Source organism: Pleuronectes platessa, chromosome 9 (assembly GCF_947347685.1).
Source record: "Pleuronectes platessa chromosome 9, fPlePla1.1, whole genome shotgun sequence".
Lineage (NCBI taxonomy): Eukaryota > Metazoa > Chordata > Actinopteri > Pleuronectiformes > Pleuronectidae > Pleuronectes > Pleuronectes platessa.
Window position 1 is genome coordinate 20416748 of NC_070634.1, and position 16062 is coordinate 20432809.

The following is a 16062-nucleotide window of genomic DNA, read 5'->3' on the forward strand; positions in this document are numbered from 1 at the left end:
GAAACACACAGGAAATAAAGATGAAACAAATTACACACACTCATATATATCAGCTCCATTAACTTGCTGGATTTTTCTCCCTCAAGGTCAATTAAATATTCTCTAGGGAAAAAAAAGGCCTGGGTTTGCTCCCTGATCTGGATCTGCACCAATTATATACATATTCATAATTAACATAGTTAAATGTATATATATCAAATATTTGTTGTTGTTGTATATGTTTTACATTTATGTTGATATGATGATATATAATTATATAAACTCAGGATTTTTTTTTATCTTGCTTACAAACACATAAAGGACGTGGGTGAACACGTGGTTTTCTTGGCGGGGGGGGGCAAGAAAAAGGGTGTTAAAAGACAATATGACTTTACTGGTGTGGAGGGAGAGTTCAGGGGCAGGAAGTGACAGGAACCAGGTAAGTTATGAGACTCTTTGCAAACAGGAACTGCAGTAACATGAGGTTTTAGTATGACAACACAATAAAAAGGAAACAGTGAATGCATGACATCCAGCGACACAGAACCGTTCCGTATTTACTCTCACAGAGCTTTTCCTGGTTTGTACAGAGGCGTCAGCCTGGCTCCTGAATCATTACTGGACATGGAGTACTTTATTCACCACTGAGTATCACTGAGGGCAAACATGGTGAGTATTATCTTAATAAGATCTCCATCACCGCACCGTTCACACTTCTGTCATGGGTGTTCATGAATAACTACTTAGGACCACTAACAGATTTCTATGTTTCAATATCAGTTTCCTTCTACATTGTCACTGAATACACATTGAATGAGCGTTAAAACTTTTAACCAAATTTACAAAACTTTAAAGCCATGATTATTTGAAACAGCACATCCCGACTCTCTGGGGAAAGTAAATCCTCTCAGTTACAGTTTGTGTCATAATAGTTACATCAGTAAAAACAGGGAAGTAGGATTTAGAATTGAAGAAATGTTCTTGTTGCTGCAAATGAAAAGAAGCTTTATCACCCAAGTTAATGATTCACAGTGTGGACTCAACACTGCTTCACTTGTGCTCGCTCTTTAAAACTGTCTAATATACAAAAGCTCAGTGTTAAATGATATTCAATCTTTAAACCATAAATGATTCTGTTCCTCCTTCAGGTCTCGTAACTCTTAACACTTTAAACAGAATCACTGTATTTTTAAGTCGACAACATCGATGTGGGTTTCCTGCAGTAAAGAATGGCTGGTAAATGTGATAAAAGTACAGGATTATGTATATTTACTGAACTTTGCTACAGGTATGTGCAATTCAAAATATTTTAAAGTTTATGTCAATAGTTAGTAACTGATTATTTCGTCTTCAACAGAAACAAAATATACAAAAAATGGCTTTCACTCTAAAATAATGATTAAAATCACTTTTATTATTTTAGTAATACATCTAAGTCATATTTTATGTGACGGTCTTGATTTTGTTTTCTGTCGTTAAAAGCTTTTCTGGCAGTTGTGTGTTTTTCACTGCAGCACCTGCACAGCTACAATTTATAAAAAACCACCTGAGTTAATGTGTGTCAACGAAGGGGAAACACGCCACACACACACAAACACACATTTATATTTGCACAGCTATCTTTATTCGGACTTTGCGTTGACTTAACTCCAGAAACCACATTTTTTAGGACAGGGCTTTGGTCCCCATGAGGTCAACATGTCCTGACTGGGTGAATAGTCATGCTGCTAATGGTCCTGAATCGGTTATAAAAATGTGAATACACACACGCACATGCTTGCACACGCTGTGTTTCCTCTGCAGACAATGAGAGTAGAAGCCCCGCACACAGAACTGCGTGTCTCCTTTGATTCCTCGTGATGCCACAGAGTGAGCGAGCAGAGCTTGCAGCTGACTGTTGCAGGAGAGCGTCTCGATGGTGACCGCTGCAGGATGCTGGCTGAGGTGCAGAGACGTGTGGTTGTGAGCACTTCCTGCACCTCTTCACACTCCTCGCTCTGGCTTTGTGAAGCTCACTGCTCTTCAGACCAACGAAGGAGATGATTCCTTTGGTTATCAGAGAGATTTTGTCCTTGTCAAGAAAGCAACAGAGATATTTGTTTAATGACTAACCTGCTGAGTTTACACCAAACCAAGGGGATTGTTTCTGCTGCTTCTGCTCTGAGAACTTATTCCAAAGATGTCTTCACTTTCAAAGTGAAACTGTCGACATTTAAACTCTCAACTCACAGAGACGCCTGGAGATGAGAGTTTCAGTCCGAACCTGTCAGCACTGGGGTTTTCCTAAGTTTAGGTATACTGACGATTCTCAAAACAATCGAAAAACTCTTTCAGACCTTGTCAAGAATATAGAATAATTATGTCCTGTATTTATTTGCATCTTTGTCCCGGACCATTCTAGTTTATTTAACCAACAATCTTTTTTTTTTACATTCATCCATCTAAATATATTATAAAAACACTCAAGACACACAGATAATATAGTTATAATAATAATAAAAGACAGTAAAGGATCTTAGAATAATAAATAATTTTTTTAGTTTAAGATTTAGGTGAAATTGATCTATTGGCAGAAATTGAAAACAAAACAATCCTAGTGATGTTTTCACTAGTGTGTTTTATCTAAACTGTACTAATTGTTGTTTTCTTTACCCTAGAATGAACCCTTTATATTTAAATACTTTATATTTACATTGGAATAGTGTCCTCTCTATGGAGGCCACCATGTTTTTTTTAAATAGTCTAGACTGGACAAACTAAAAACCTTTTGAGTTTAAAACCTACCACAGGTTCTCTGTCATGTTTGGAAGGAAAGGGTGAGGTGACAGGCTTTCACCTGCAACATTGCAATTTCACCACTAGAGGTCACTATATTATACACACTGAACCTTTAAATGCACGACCATAAAAATAGTTTCGAGCAATTTTATTATTAATCTGGGTGGGCGGTTTCAAATCTGTTGCTTGATTCCAGAAAGTTGCTACCCCCTAGTTATCAGTCGCATCTGATACAAACTAATGGAACATGAGAAATGTCATATGTAGAAAACTATAGCATTGTCAATTTCAGCTATGTGTCACTGATGTCATGAATAGTTAGACATGAGTTTGTGAAAGGGGGTGGACGAAGGATCAGAATCATTTCCCGGTATAATAATGTTGTTCTGTTTCTCACCACTGAAAGCTACAACCTCAAAAAAACTACAACAATGCAGTTAAAACAATACCTCTCCGACAGTGTCAATCGAAACTGAAAAGTATTAAGATTGATGGCAGGGCTGTTGTATCAGGTTGCATTATATATATCTGTCAGTTTTACTTAGCAGCAGTGTGGTGCAGGTCAATGTAAAAAATAAAACTGACAGGAACTGACTTCTAATCACACAGAAATAAGATAAAAAGCTCAACTGAACACCGACAGAAAGCAGATGAGGTCTTGATGCATAGAAGACCTCGATGCCGCAACACTTTAAACCAGCACTCCTCCTCGCAAACATGCTCAGGTGTGTTTTGCATGTCTGGTTTGCATGTTATCAGCCCTGAGAGCCCTGACCGACACGAATACATAAGATGATGCAACGAAACCAGACTTGTAGAAAACACTTCTCTTCCACCCGGTAAAAAATACTATGATTAAGGTGGGTCTTAAGTGGGTCTGATATAGAGAATTGGTGCCATAGACAATTTATTCAATGTTTGCATATGTTTCCACTCGTTATTTGCTTATAAATTCTGTTAAAATGACTCTGATGTGGAATAACTACATTCTGCCCTCAGATCCTTTTTTGCATTTTGAAAGGTTTAGTGTGCTGCAGGGAGGCGGAGGGGATTTATCTCAGTGAGGATCAAAACAACCAGGAAATTGTGTTATTGCGTTTTTTCTCTCGATAAAGAAAGTGCAGGCTTTTTGAACAAGCAGTGTGTGTACGTGAGAGTGGGGGGTAAACGTCTCGTTGTGCTGCTAACTTCCTGTGTCAGTGACAGAGCAGCTGCAGTTGTGAGTTTGTGTGATCCTGTGTTGTTCGCAGGAGGAGAGCGTTGATGTCAAGGCTCTGCGGACGCGGTTCACCAACAAGGTCAGCACCTTCGAGAACAGCAGCCGAGACAGCGGCTCCCCAAAGTCTCCACGGCCTGGGTTTGGGAGAGGGATCCTCCCGGTGACGGAGCACAACCTGTCCCATCACAGACTGTCTCCTGTCCTTCCTCCTCCTTCGACTGGCCCGGGTCCGCTGAGGTTGCCCAGGCCAGAACCATTGGCCTCCTCCATCCCTTCCACACCTCCCTCCATCCCTCGGCCGCCTTTCAGTTCTGGGGTCAGAGCGCCCGTCCCGCCACCAGACACGGGGAAGGTGAAGCAGAAGGGGGAGATGCTCCAGAACATGATGCTGAGGCACCAGAGGCCTCCAGGCCTCAGACCAGCCCAGATTCAAGCTCTGCTTCCACCTGCTTCCCCTGCATCTGCTTCCACCGCCGCCCCCCTACCGCTCCGACCGCGTCCCAAACAGAGGAGCGCCGCGGAGGTGACCCCGCTGAGGAGGCCCCTGCCCCCTGATGGGCCACTGCCCTTGAAGCCAAAGCGACCTCCGAATGTCTACCTGGAGCCTTTTATGAGATTCAGCCGAGGACCTGCCCTTCCTGCTATGAGGAAAATTGAAAGTGAGTCTTTGTTTTTAATCGTTCGCTCACAGAATCTTGAATGTGCTTTACTTGAGTTTTGAAAACAAACTAGAAATTCACTTGAATAGAGCAGAGCAAATGGTTTTTCTTTATTATTTCACATTAGAAGGCAAAGTCAAATTTACTTCTCCATGTAAAATGCTATTTTTAGTTTAAGTAATTAAAATTTATAACATTTTAAATGAATTACTGACAGAACATCAGATACAAGAGTCTTACATCAAAGATTACAGTTCAATTTTATAAAATTAATCTTGTCAAATGTATTTAATATGTTCTTTAAACACATAATAACACTGACTAACTGCAGTGTTCTTCACCTTTTACTGCAAATGTGATAATTAACAACAGTCAAACTCAATAAAAACAAAGAAGTCTATCTACAGTGGTAACATTTCGGGAATATGTGTGTGTAGTTCTCTGGCTTTGTGTTGACAGTTTTTCATTTGGACGTCACATCTGTCATGGTTGTTTATCTGTGTTATTGTGATAAACGTCTTCACATAAGTACAAACGTTTCTCTCTGGTTCTCGTCTGCAGGTTCGCCAGTTTCAGGAGCCACGAAAATGTCTTCACCAGGAGTGATCAATCCTCTGGTACCGCCGCCCCGCCCCAGCAAACCAGGCAGACTGCCGTGCCCGGTCGCCTCTTCGTGAGTATTTACCATCATTTAATTTCCATCATATCTTTAACCAGTGATAAGAAAATAACTGAAAAGGCCACCGTACAATGATATTCTCGTTATTCATTTTTTAGAGCTTGAAAAAATTGGTAAACACCAGTAAGAGAAAACTGTGTGTTATTATGAAAACTGAACAAGCACACATTTATTGCAGAGACATTGATGATGACCAGGACACCTATGATGACATTGCAAGTTTTGAGAGGAACGGTAAAATACATACATTTTTTTTATCGTTGCATCACTGCAGCTTGTTCTGCTCCTGAAGCTTTTCAACATCTTACACATTTTAAATTCTAATTTATTTTTGATTATCAAAGGTTTCTTTTATATTGTTTATTTTGTGTATTTGCAGAATCCTTGAGTGACAACAGTTCGCACTGTGTGGACGGGGTGGGTATAGAAAACCAGAAACTGAAATGAAAGAATTAGTTAGAATGAAGTACAAATTATTATTTGTAATGCTTAAGTATTCATTAATATTGATGGCACAATTGCCTTTTAACAGAATTATCCCAGTGTATTCATATTTATTTTCAAATAAATGTTTCTCTTGCAGGAGATGGAAGATATATATGAGTTTATTGATGGGTAAGTTAACACGTTCTGCCTCTACCACTTACTATTCATTTGTTTGAGTTTGCATCAGATAGATCAAAACTTAGAAAGTGTCTATAACTGCTAATAGATATGAAGGAGGATGCTGCTTCAGTTATTTCTGTTGCTGCTTCTGCTATTTTTGCATCTGCTGCTCACGCTGCTGCAGAGGCTGCTGTTCAACAACCACAGTGATGAGATCGCTAGTTTCCTCAATCATCGTTTTATTTGCAAGTGGTCGGTGTTCATTTACATTTATTCATTTTACAGACACTTTTATCCAAAGTGAGGCACAAATGAGGCCCATTCAAAGTCACATGTGTCTCTTCTTGAAGTATTGCTAGAGATTAAATGCCTCGGTATCTGCTCTTTTTGTTTTAAAGCCAGAGTATTTATTTCCTTTGCATACAACTTGTTTCTGTTCCTCGCACATTTCCTGTCAGAGAACAATCATGTGAAAAAACACAGCTACAGACAGAATGTGGGCGAATTTGGAAAAGCTGAAAAGAAAATCTGTTCTGAAAATGTGAAGTTGGAAATTCTTGATGCAGAATGAATGGATTCTTCTGAGTTAATTATTAATCGTCTCTAACAATAACAGCTGGGATATTAGAACTTTTACCATAGATGAAAATAAATGATGATATCTGTTTTTATTGATTATTGGGTGATGAACATTTTTTTTTTATGAAGTAATAGCATTGAAATAGGGAACAATGAGAAATCATAAACGCTGTGAAGCCTTATTTTGTTGCTGGTCATTAGTAAATGTTATTATCATCAATAGGTGACGGTGTCATTTTTAATTTGATTTTGGATTTTTGTTCACAACAGGGACCAGTTGGAGGAGACACAGGAAAATCCTGTGAAGATGAACAAGAAACAAGCTCAAAAGCAACAGGAACGAGAGAAGAAAGAACGGATAGAGCGTCAGAAAAAAGAGAACGAGCTGAAGAAGAACTTTCAGGTAAGAAACCACCAACATCCATCCACCGTTAAACATCCTGAGGTCGAGCTCTAAATACAGAAAGTATGAATATTATACTCACTGGAAAATAAATCGTTGAATCTTGCTTCTCTCAGTTATCAAGGTTAGTTTGAGCAGACAACCTGCTGAGCTTCCAGCTTCATGAATGTTATGATCGTTATCAGTTGAACAAATAATGCAGAAATAACATTTATCAAATCAATACTATTTTAAACTAAAGTTGCTTCTTTTAAATTCCTGATTCATACGTTACCTGAAACATTGAGGTTCTACGAGTCTGCAAATTCATCCCCATTTTTAATCTGTCATCTATAGTTACAAGGGGAGATTGAGGTTCTTCATATAGCCAAAGTCCGACATGATTGGCAGGGAGGAGGGAAACTGGACCTTGGCGTACAACAAGGCGAAAGTGTGGAGATCCTACGAGTGAGAGATAATCCAGGAGGCAAATGGTTGGCTCGTTCTCTGACTGGAAACTGTGAGTTTGACTTTCAATTTCTAATTCAGCCATGAACTGCAGAGATCTGTTGCTTTCTGTAAACATAGTTTTCAAATTAAATATCGAGGAAAACCGAATTGATGGATGACACATTTTATTCATAGCGACTGATTATTGTGCTCTTCAGTGTCAAATCAAATAGATTTTGAGGCTGAAGAGGTTTTGGCAGGTTTTTGTTTCCTCAAACTGCTGTATGACATATTATGTTATGCAGATGATACACAACTCTATCTCTGAAAACAAAAAGTCCTGTGACTCCCTTTCAACCTCTCAGGCATGTGCTCTTCCATCTTTAGTGTTGAGTAAATGTTTCTAGTCAGTAATGCATTGTAACAAAGTTAGTGATTACACACAGTATATAGGTTGAAAACATCAACGAGTGCGATAAGCAAAGCATAGTAGGATCTGAAGTGAGGCTGTGTAAAGTTTTTTCAAAGTCACTTGTGGTTATGTTCGTTTCTTCTGTAAAATGAAATTAGGGTTGATAATGTTACTGTAGGTTTTATATGAATTCTAAACTGACTATAATGACAGTGATGAAATTGTGAAATTAAACTAAGGTCTCTCTTGGTAATGCTTTAAATATGTGCTATGTATATATATATATATATATATATATATATATATAATTTAATAAATACGCTGCTGTATCCGATAATTTATTTAAATCTAGCTAGTATTTAAGACTTCTCAAACTTATCAAACCTGAGACACATCCAGACTGTTTATTTTAAATTCTTTATGGCGATCTTTATGCATTTCTTTTACATTTTGATTCATACAAGTATGGTAATTGTGAGACGATTTATCTAAAGCAGTTGTTTTACAAAGAGAAACCCAGTGAAAAAACAGATCATTATTTGTTCCGTGAGATGAATCTGTGTTGGCTCACACACCGAAGTGAGATAATGAGTATATCTTGTCATTGTGTATCCTTGTAGACGGATACATCAGCAACACGTGTGTGGACGTTGACTATGAGGCAGTGAAGCGCAAAGTGCTCCAGTCCCAAAAAAGATCAGTGTTACCGCCACCACCTCCTGACCCCCCACAGATGTTAAATATGGACAATGACAGGTACAGTCGATTATTCTCATACCGCTCTATGTCAACTTTTTCTTGTTATGTTGAGAGGACACCCCCTTAACTCACTACAGCTACCGTATTAACTTATTAACTTATGAAGTTCAGCAGTAATCACCTGCCAACACGCCACATTGTTTAGTTGCATTGCTGTTTCTCTTTCACCTGAATCTGTTCCAGCTAACACAAATTTTGTGTTTCCTTAAATCTGCAGCATGAGTCAAGATGAAGGTAAATAACAAACCATGCACGAACAACACTGGCAAATTTGAAATAAAATGTATTATATTATTGAGCTTCATAATGTTTTTTAAAAGAAAAATAATCAACAATATCAGTTTCCAGTCAAAAGCTTAACCTATAGTTGCATTCATGTGTTATTATTTGATTCTTTCAAAAATGCTGACAATTATGATCTAGCTAGGTTCAGAAGTATCAGTTAACGTGTATATTTTATCCACAGATGACTATGATGATGTTCAACCATTAACTGAGGATTTCCCCCCACCACCACCTGAGATAAGGTATCTTGCATCACATTTAATTCACTGCAAGGAAACAGGAAGTCACTGGTTGTAAAGCTTTGTAAAAAAACAAAATCAGATAACCGATCAAAACAAACTGTGAAACCCTTTCTATTTTCAGCATAGATCCCAAAGCTGAGAAGGAGCTAAGAAAAAGATTCAAGGTAAATGTTTTTCACAGATAAAGCAAAGTGACACCAGCATAGCAGTGAAAGGAAATGTATTTTTTGTATTATCTTCTCAACAAGGAAAGAACATAGCCCAGTACTGATCCCTGAGGAAACCCATGTAGAGCCCAAAACTAGGATATGATGCATAAAAACGTATAACTTAAATAATGGCCCTTTACATGTTGTTTTCTAGTTGGAAGGGCCATTCAGCGTCCTGCACGTAATGATGGTGGATCCTAACTGCATCATAAAGAAGCCAAAAGGGAAGGATCTCCATGTGTCTCAGGGAGATGTCCTGGAAATCATCCAGCTCACCAACAGCAAGAAAGCTCTGTGTCGCGACGGGTTAGGAAAATGTACGTGAACACATGGTTGTGTTATTTAAAAAGTCAGGGCATCACCAAAGTCTATCCACAAGCATCGCTGTGTAATCATGTATTAGTTTTTTTTTTACCATTTGGATTCATACAGGAGGCAGGAGGCAGATTTAAATATCAATAAACATAACAATCTTTTTGTCTCGCCCCTCACAGTTGGTTACGTATCCAGATCGCTTCTTCTTCCATTGTAAGTACCTAACTATTTGTTGGTTCATTTGTGACTCTACCATCAAAACTAAATTTCTCACTCTTTATAGTGTAAATAAATAATGAAGTTGCCCTTTAAATAAATGTTATTGTCACAGTATCAGCTCCTCTTTGACTTCTATAGATGGGGGGAAACTGTGAATCACAATCTTTATCAATGATATTTATTGTTTCCGTAAATTATTACTTCCGGTTGCATCTCTCTGTAAAAAATACAATTACTGATAAATTATTATCAAATAATCTCCTTTCCATTTTCCTGGTGGGTAAAATGATCGATAAGAAGATCTATAAAAACAATTGATATAACGAAAGATAAACAAATAAAATATAAATATAAACAATATGCAAACACAGAGTATTTATGATTACATTAAATGAGGTTAAGCTATTGCTACATCTGTCACTATTGTAACTACAATCCTGATACATACTACATGTACTGTATGCACCCAAATCTAAGCATATCTTGCAGTTCAATCTGCTCTTATGGTAACTGCAGTCAGTGTAATATCAGCCTTCCTTTGCAGGGAAGGAGACATATATGACGATGTTCACTACCCATGTGGTGAGCTATCTTTGGATCATTTTGTTCTATATTAAACAAACTGTGCTGATGTCATCTAGAATTTTGATGCCCAGCGTTATACACTATACTTTATTTCTCATTTAGTTTGTGTCTCTCTTTTCAGATATCTATGACAACGACTCTCCGAATACTGATAATTGAAACATTTCAAAACACACACACACACACACACACTGAATAAAAACAGGTAAATAAATAAAGATTTAAGCTTTATAAAACCATATCTTCAACAAACTGGAAACCAATAGCTGGAAATGAAGTGAAGAAAGAGGTCAGTCAGGATGAAATGCTACAGGTTTTCTTGATCTCCAGCAAATTAACTTGGCTGTAACACAAATTTCATAACAACATACTAATCAATAAAAAGCTGAGGTACATGGATAAATACACACACAAACCTTTTGCCGAGACTTGTCATCATTGTATTGTTTGTTAAACTGCTTGTATAGAAAATGAATACACTATAACTGTGACTTTGTGTATTGCTTGACCTCTGAGATAAAACTTAAAATAAATAAAATGTCTTTGTTAAGTTGCCTTTTTGAACCCTTTTTTTTTAACATAAAATGAAAAACTGCTCAAAGAAGTAATGTTTGGTGGAGTCAAGTGTCATGTGATGAAGATGATGGAGCCGTATGAGGAACAAAAACCAACATTTGGAAAGAAAAAAGTCAGGAAGTGGTCAGTGTGAATCACCAAAACAACAACTCTGAATCTGAAAGAAAATTGTCTGGAGATTTTTGTTAAAGTTTTACAATGCATAACAAGTTTCCACAAGAAAATAACAAAACAATCAAATGTATGTTTCTCCACATTGCACAATATTTACAGGCCCTTCATAGATACATGAAAATAAAGAACAGCCATCCTCTTTCTTTCAGACAGAGTTCAAACACTGTGAAACTTTCAATCCATGTCAAGCTCATTAATCACTGCACACTAAATACATGATATTTAACACCTCATCTGTGTCCCCATCATGCCCCAGGTTATCCTTTCACACCCTCCCACAGGACACATTAGCCTAAATTACCAAACAAATTACACAGTTGGAAAGCTCTTGAGTCTCCTGATGTTATCTGTGCAAAGCATTTCAGGATCTCCACCTCGGTGCAGCAGCTGCTGCCACAGAGCCGGTTACACCCACGCTGCAAAGAAGAGGATGGGTGTATTGTGATCAGTCTCAATTGTCTGTCTGTTTATGTCTGATCACAGTGATAACTCTGTCCTTTTATCCAATTGGGATTAAATGAAAAGATGGTTGTGGTTGTGGCCAAAACGATCAAAGTTTAAGGTCCCAGCATTTGGATCAAAGCTGTGGCCAAATGCAAACAATAAAAGAACGCAAAATAAATACATTATATTCATCATTATGGTCTTGTTTTAGTTAAATAAAGTTACCAATCAGACAAGTAGATTGAACCTACATCTGCCACACTGGAAATTCTGTTGGAAAATCTTCACAGTTTATTCTGGGATGTGCTTCTCTGCAAGAGCAGATGGGATTATCACATTCTCAAGTTCTCTTTATCAGAGTTAAATATGTACCATGAACCTTTAACATTGGAAATTAATGGCAATGTAATATATTTTTATGTAGTCTGTGTATAAAAGGGGAAATTTTTGTTATTGTTATTGTTATTATTATTAAATTGGGGCCTAGTTCCTAAGCTGTAAGAGTTGATTGAGCCAGGTTTGAGGACTAATATGCGATTTAGTATGATTATAGAAGACCTATTTAACTAATCATGTTTTATCATACAAGTAAATATTTATTTCATTTTCGATTAACTGGACACAAGTGTAGAATATTTTGTAGGCTATAGATGTATGGTAGTGTTGTATATAAACCACATAGTACCTATATGAAGGCCTATCACACCACCAATAATATACCCACAAAACCTGCAATGAGAACATTTAAGCAAATAACAATTAATTCCTAGATACAACCGATACTTATTTTATTGTATTAACTGAAACGCATACATTAGCAGAAATGACATGACTCAAACTGAGGAGGGCAGCAGAACACCATCATTGTGCAGTCGCTCGGCGATCATCTACTCGGGTCTGATTCGGGAGCTTCCTGTTTCAAAGTCCAGCGCAGAATCGGAACCACAATCCAACCTGTAGTTTGTGTGCAGCTGTAGTTTGTGTGCAGATGTAGTTTGTGTGCAGATGTTGAGCAGCAGCCTCTCTCCTCAGAGTCCCTCGGTGCAGACATGCAGCAGAGTGTGGAGGCGCTGGTCCGCCTGCTGGAGTCCTACAGGGGAAGAGACAGAGTTGTAAGTACCAGTGGAGTCATGATTGCAAACACAATCCCCTGCTGTCATCTATAGTGTGAGCTCCATTATGGTTATACATAACTTTGAGTTATATTGTACCGTCAGTGGGAGTTTAGGTTCAGCAGGGGATCAGTGTTAACTCTAGGTGAAAGGTCGTGTCAACATTTCCTCTAATTCTAATGTTCACAATCACAACAAAGCCATTACCTACTAAATAATGACATATACTTGCATTTATACTTATTTGATTATATACCTAAACCTATATTTATACCCATATAAAGCATATAGAGAGGTAATATCATTTGATTGATGCTGAAATATGAATACTGGACATTATCACATTCAAACTTGAATTCAAAAATTTTCTTTTTGATTGTTTACACTTTTACTTGTAATACATATAGACTGTATGTAAAACTATTCATTGATAATATTCTTTCTCAGATTATGAAATACAATGTTGATGCTGATTACATTAAAAACACAAATAGTAAAAAATAATATGTTTAGAACTAAAATGATAAATTATTAAATACAGTTAATTAGCTATTATTGAATGTATTAGCCGTTGTTCTCCTCTTGTCTTAAATCCTAGTAAACGCTTGCTGGCTCATTATTTTCATTTTCAAGTAATCTGTTGATTATTTTCTGAATTGATGATGGCTTTCCAAATTTCCTAGAGCCCAAGATGTTGTAAAATATTCAGTTTACTGTACAAAAAAGCATAAAATCCATCTGTGTAATTCCATGAGCTTGATGACCGAACAAGTTTATCCCTTAATAAATGAAAGGCTCCTCCTCTCTCAGAAACACTCCTGTGTCCTAAACATGCTGTAAGCTGCTGGTGTTTGGTCTCTGTTGTCTCTTCAGATCAGGACGGTCTGTTATAGCTCCCAGCTCGTTGGAGGAGTTCTCTCCCGTAAGGCTGAGACCGACGTCTCGTTCCAGCGACTCGGGAAAAGTCTGCTTCTGTTTTCTGCTCAGCTGAGTCAGTGCAGGACGGTGCTGAGGCTGTTCGATGATCTCTCCATGCTGGCCTACTCCCACAGCTATGGGTTCGGAGCTGAGGTGAGTCCCCTGCAGGGCATGAAATACCTTTTTAAAGATGAATCCAGCTGGTTCGTGAACTTTCTGACTCTCCCCTCTTAACGTCTTACATTGAACCTACTTTGCGTGTGTCTCTAAAAGGAGGAGGACTCAGGTGTGCGTTGGATTTCTGTGCTGAACAATGTGGCCGATCAGCTCTATTACCCCTGTGAACACATCGCTTGGGCCGGCAACGCTGAGCTGGTGAAAGTGAACTCTGACAAATGGTGGCTGTTCAGCACGGTGCTATGGGGAACCTCGCTGCTGCTGGGAATACTCAGGTGAGTAAAAACACTTTATAGGTCTTAATGTTTTTTAGTGTACGTTTTATATTTTCATATGAATGTTATATTGTGTATTTCAACATGTTTTTTATACATTCATTTTAGTCATATATTTTGTCAAATTTCTAAAAAAAACACACACACACGTTATATACATGTCTATATATAATTATCTCTCTTATTTTCCTTCATATGAAATCAGCCATAAATACATTGGAAGGTTTTCACATTATTTACACATTTTTCTACTATTTTCTTCTGTTGCAAAGTGTAGAACATATTCTTATTTATTGGAGAATAACCAGCACAAATCTCAAACTATAGCAGACGTTTCTTTGACTTAATCCCAGGAATATTACGAGCAGCTTTTAGGCTTGGCTTTGGTTATTCACATTGTTTCATGATTTTATTGCTCAAATATGAATCATAAAAAAGTTTTAGTCTGAGTTTGAATCTTTTGTTTTTCAGGTCCACTCGACTTCTGCTGCTTCTGAAGAAGAAGCTGAACAGATGTGGGAGGGACGCAGCTGACAACAGGTGCAGTTTATTACAAATACTCACTTTGCAGTTAACATAATGTAGGCCTCTTAACTCTGAGACTTTATACGACAATAAATCTGTTTGTCTTTTGCCCTGTAGTCAAGCTCAGCTCCACAACCGAATGCGAGGGGAGGTTCTCTCCATCCTCAGCAAAATGGCTGACCTCAGTAACGCCGTTCACTGGATGCCGCCTGGCTTCCTCTGGGCTGGTCGATTCCCCAGCTGGTTGGTGGGGCTGATGGGCACCTTCTCCTCTGTGATTGGTTTGATCAATACGAGCGCTGGTGACTGACCAGACATCATCTTCACCTCACAGTGAGGAAAAGATGAGAGGCTGAGATCAGCACTGAGCGAATGACGTACAGTGACTGACAGGATGTGGAGGAGGATCAATGTGATTAATCAATCAATTTGTTTTGCTCTTATTTCCAAGCTAACCACTGTAGCATTGCAATCACACAAATTGGAAATGTATTTATTACATGATTCCTCACATGCAGAATAAAGTATTAAATTGTATTTTATTAAAGTGTACAATTTGGCCGAGATGAGGATTTAGAAGTCTTAACGACTATGTGGTTAACCGGATGCAGCTTCTGAGGAAAATCATTCTTGCAGTTATCACATATTGCCTCCTATTGTCACACACTGCTTTAAGGTAGCCTCATCTACCACATACAACCACTTTGGCTGGAACTCCTTTGCCTGAGGAGCAGAGGATTCTTAAAGTATGTTTAACTTTGGATTTAAAGGCAGATGAGACACAATGTGACACTGAACCTTCACCTGCTCAGTCAATCGACTTAGAATGTCACTGCTGAAGAAGGGGATATTATGGCTGTGTTCAGATTTTGAGATAAATATAATGATGTGATAAAGGCTGATCAATTGTTGCCTCATACACTCCATATATCTGTATATGGACTCGTTATGCCTTATTATTATTGTGATGACTAGGCTGTCAAGATCTTTCAGATGGAAATAATGTTGCTGTGACTGTATTTCTTTGTAAAAACAGAGTCAGGGTTTTGGTTTAAAGCTTGTGATTTCACCAATACAACTCATTGTCCACAGGTTTTCAAATTGTATTATTGTATGAAATTAGCAGCAGATATATCTGATTTCCATCGAGGAATCAAAATGTGAGACTTTGGAATCAGGGTTCGTCTTCCTTATACAGCAATGGTGATCTATTGTGTGGAAACAGTCAAATGTAAATGAATAAAATGTAAAATAATTTTAGATCATGTTTTCAAATAATGAAAATGTTTGATTAAACTCTTGTATTTTCTATATTATAAAGACAGATTCTTTTTTTATTATACTGCAGTGCCTGATGGAGCTTTTAAATCTTGGATGTTTTTGTTTAAGTACAGCAACAAAATATTCTTCTGTGCTTTTCTATGACACAAGTTTATTCACCAATTAAGGAAATATGATATTTGAGATTTTGTTGCTCTAGCAGCTATGGATGTTTCCATGGAAC

General features: G+C 37.8%; 2 protein-coding genes across 3 annotated transcripts; both read left to right on the top strand.

The window, feature by feature from the left end:
• The first annotated feature begins 348 nt into the window (after positions 1-348).
• On the top strand, positions 349-10907 carry si:ch73-40i7.2 (FYN-binding protein 1). Of its 2 annotated transcripts, XM_053431065.1 has the most exons (17): positions 349-418; positions 570-648; positions 4008-4635; positions 5197-5308; positions 5493-5548; positions 5694-5731; positions 5898-5929; positions 6770-6902; positions 7239-7401; positions 8364-8499; positions 8720-8736; positions 8969-9029; positions 9151-9193; positions 9393-9555; positions 9733-9766; positions 10317-10354; positions 10479-10907. In XM_053431065.1, exons 2-17 carry the CDS (start codon positions 646-648, stop codon positions 10514-10516), a joined length of 1695 nt encoding a protein of 564 aa, XP_053287040.1. In that variant the 5' UTR covers positions 349-418; positions 570-645; the 3' UTR covers positions 10517-10907. The 2 variants fall into 2 exon arrangements, with proteins under 2 accessions (XP_053287040.1, XP_053287039.1); XM_053431064.1 differs by lacking the exon at positions 349-418 and having other exon boundaries at positions 436-648.
• Positions 10908-12437: 1530 nt separating this feature from the next.
• Positions 12438-15878, top strand: pex11g (peroxisomal biogenesis factor 11 gamma). The gene is made up of 5 exons (XM_053429818.1): positions 12438-12663; positions 13537-13734; positions 13855-14033; positions 14505-14573; positions 14676-15878. The coding sequence occupies exons 1-5, from the start codon at positions 12601-12603 to the stop codon at positions 14866-14868; spliced, it is 702 nt and encodes a 233-aa protein (XP_053285793.1). The 5' UTR covers positions 12438-12600; the 3' UTR covers positions 14869-15878.
• The last annotated feature ends 184 nt before the right edge of the window (positions 15879-16062 follow it).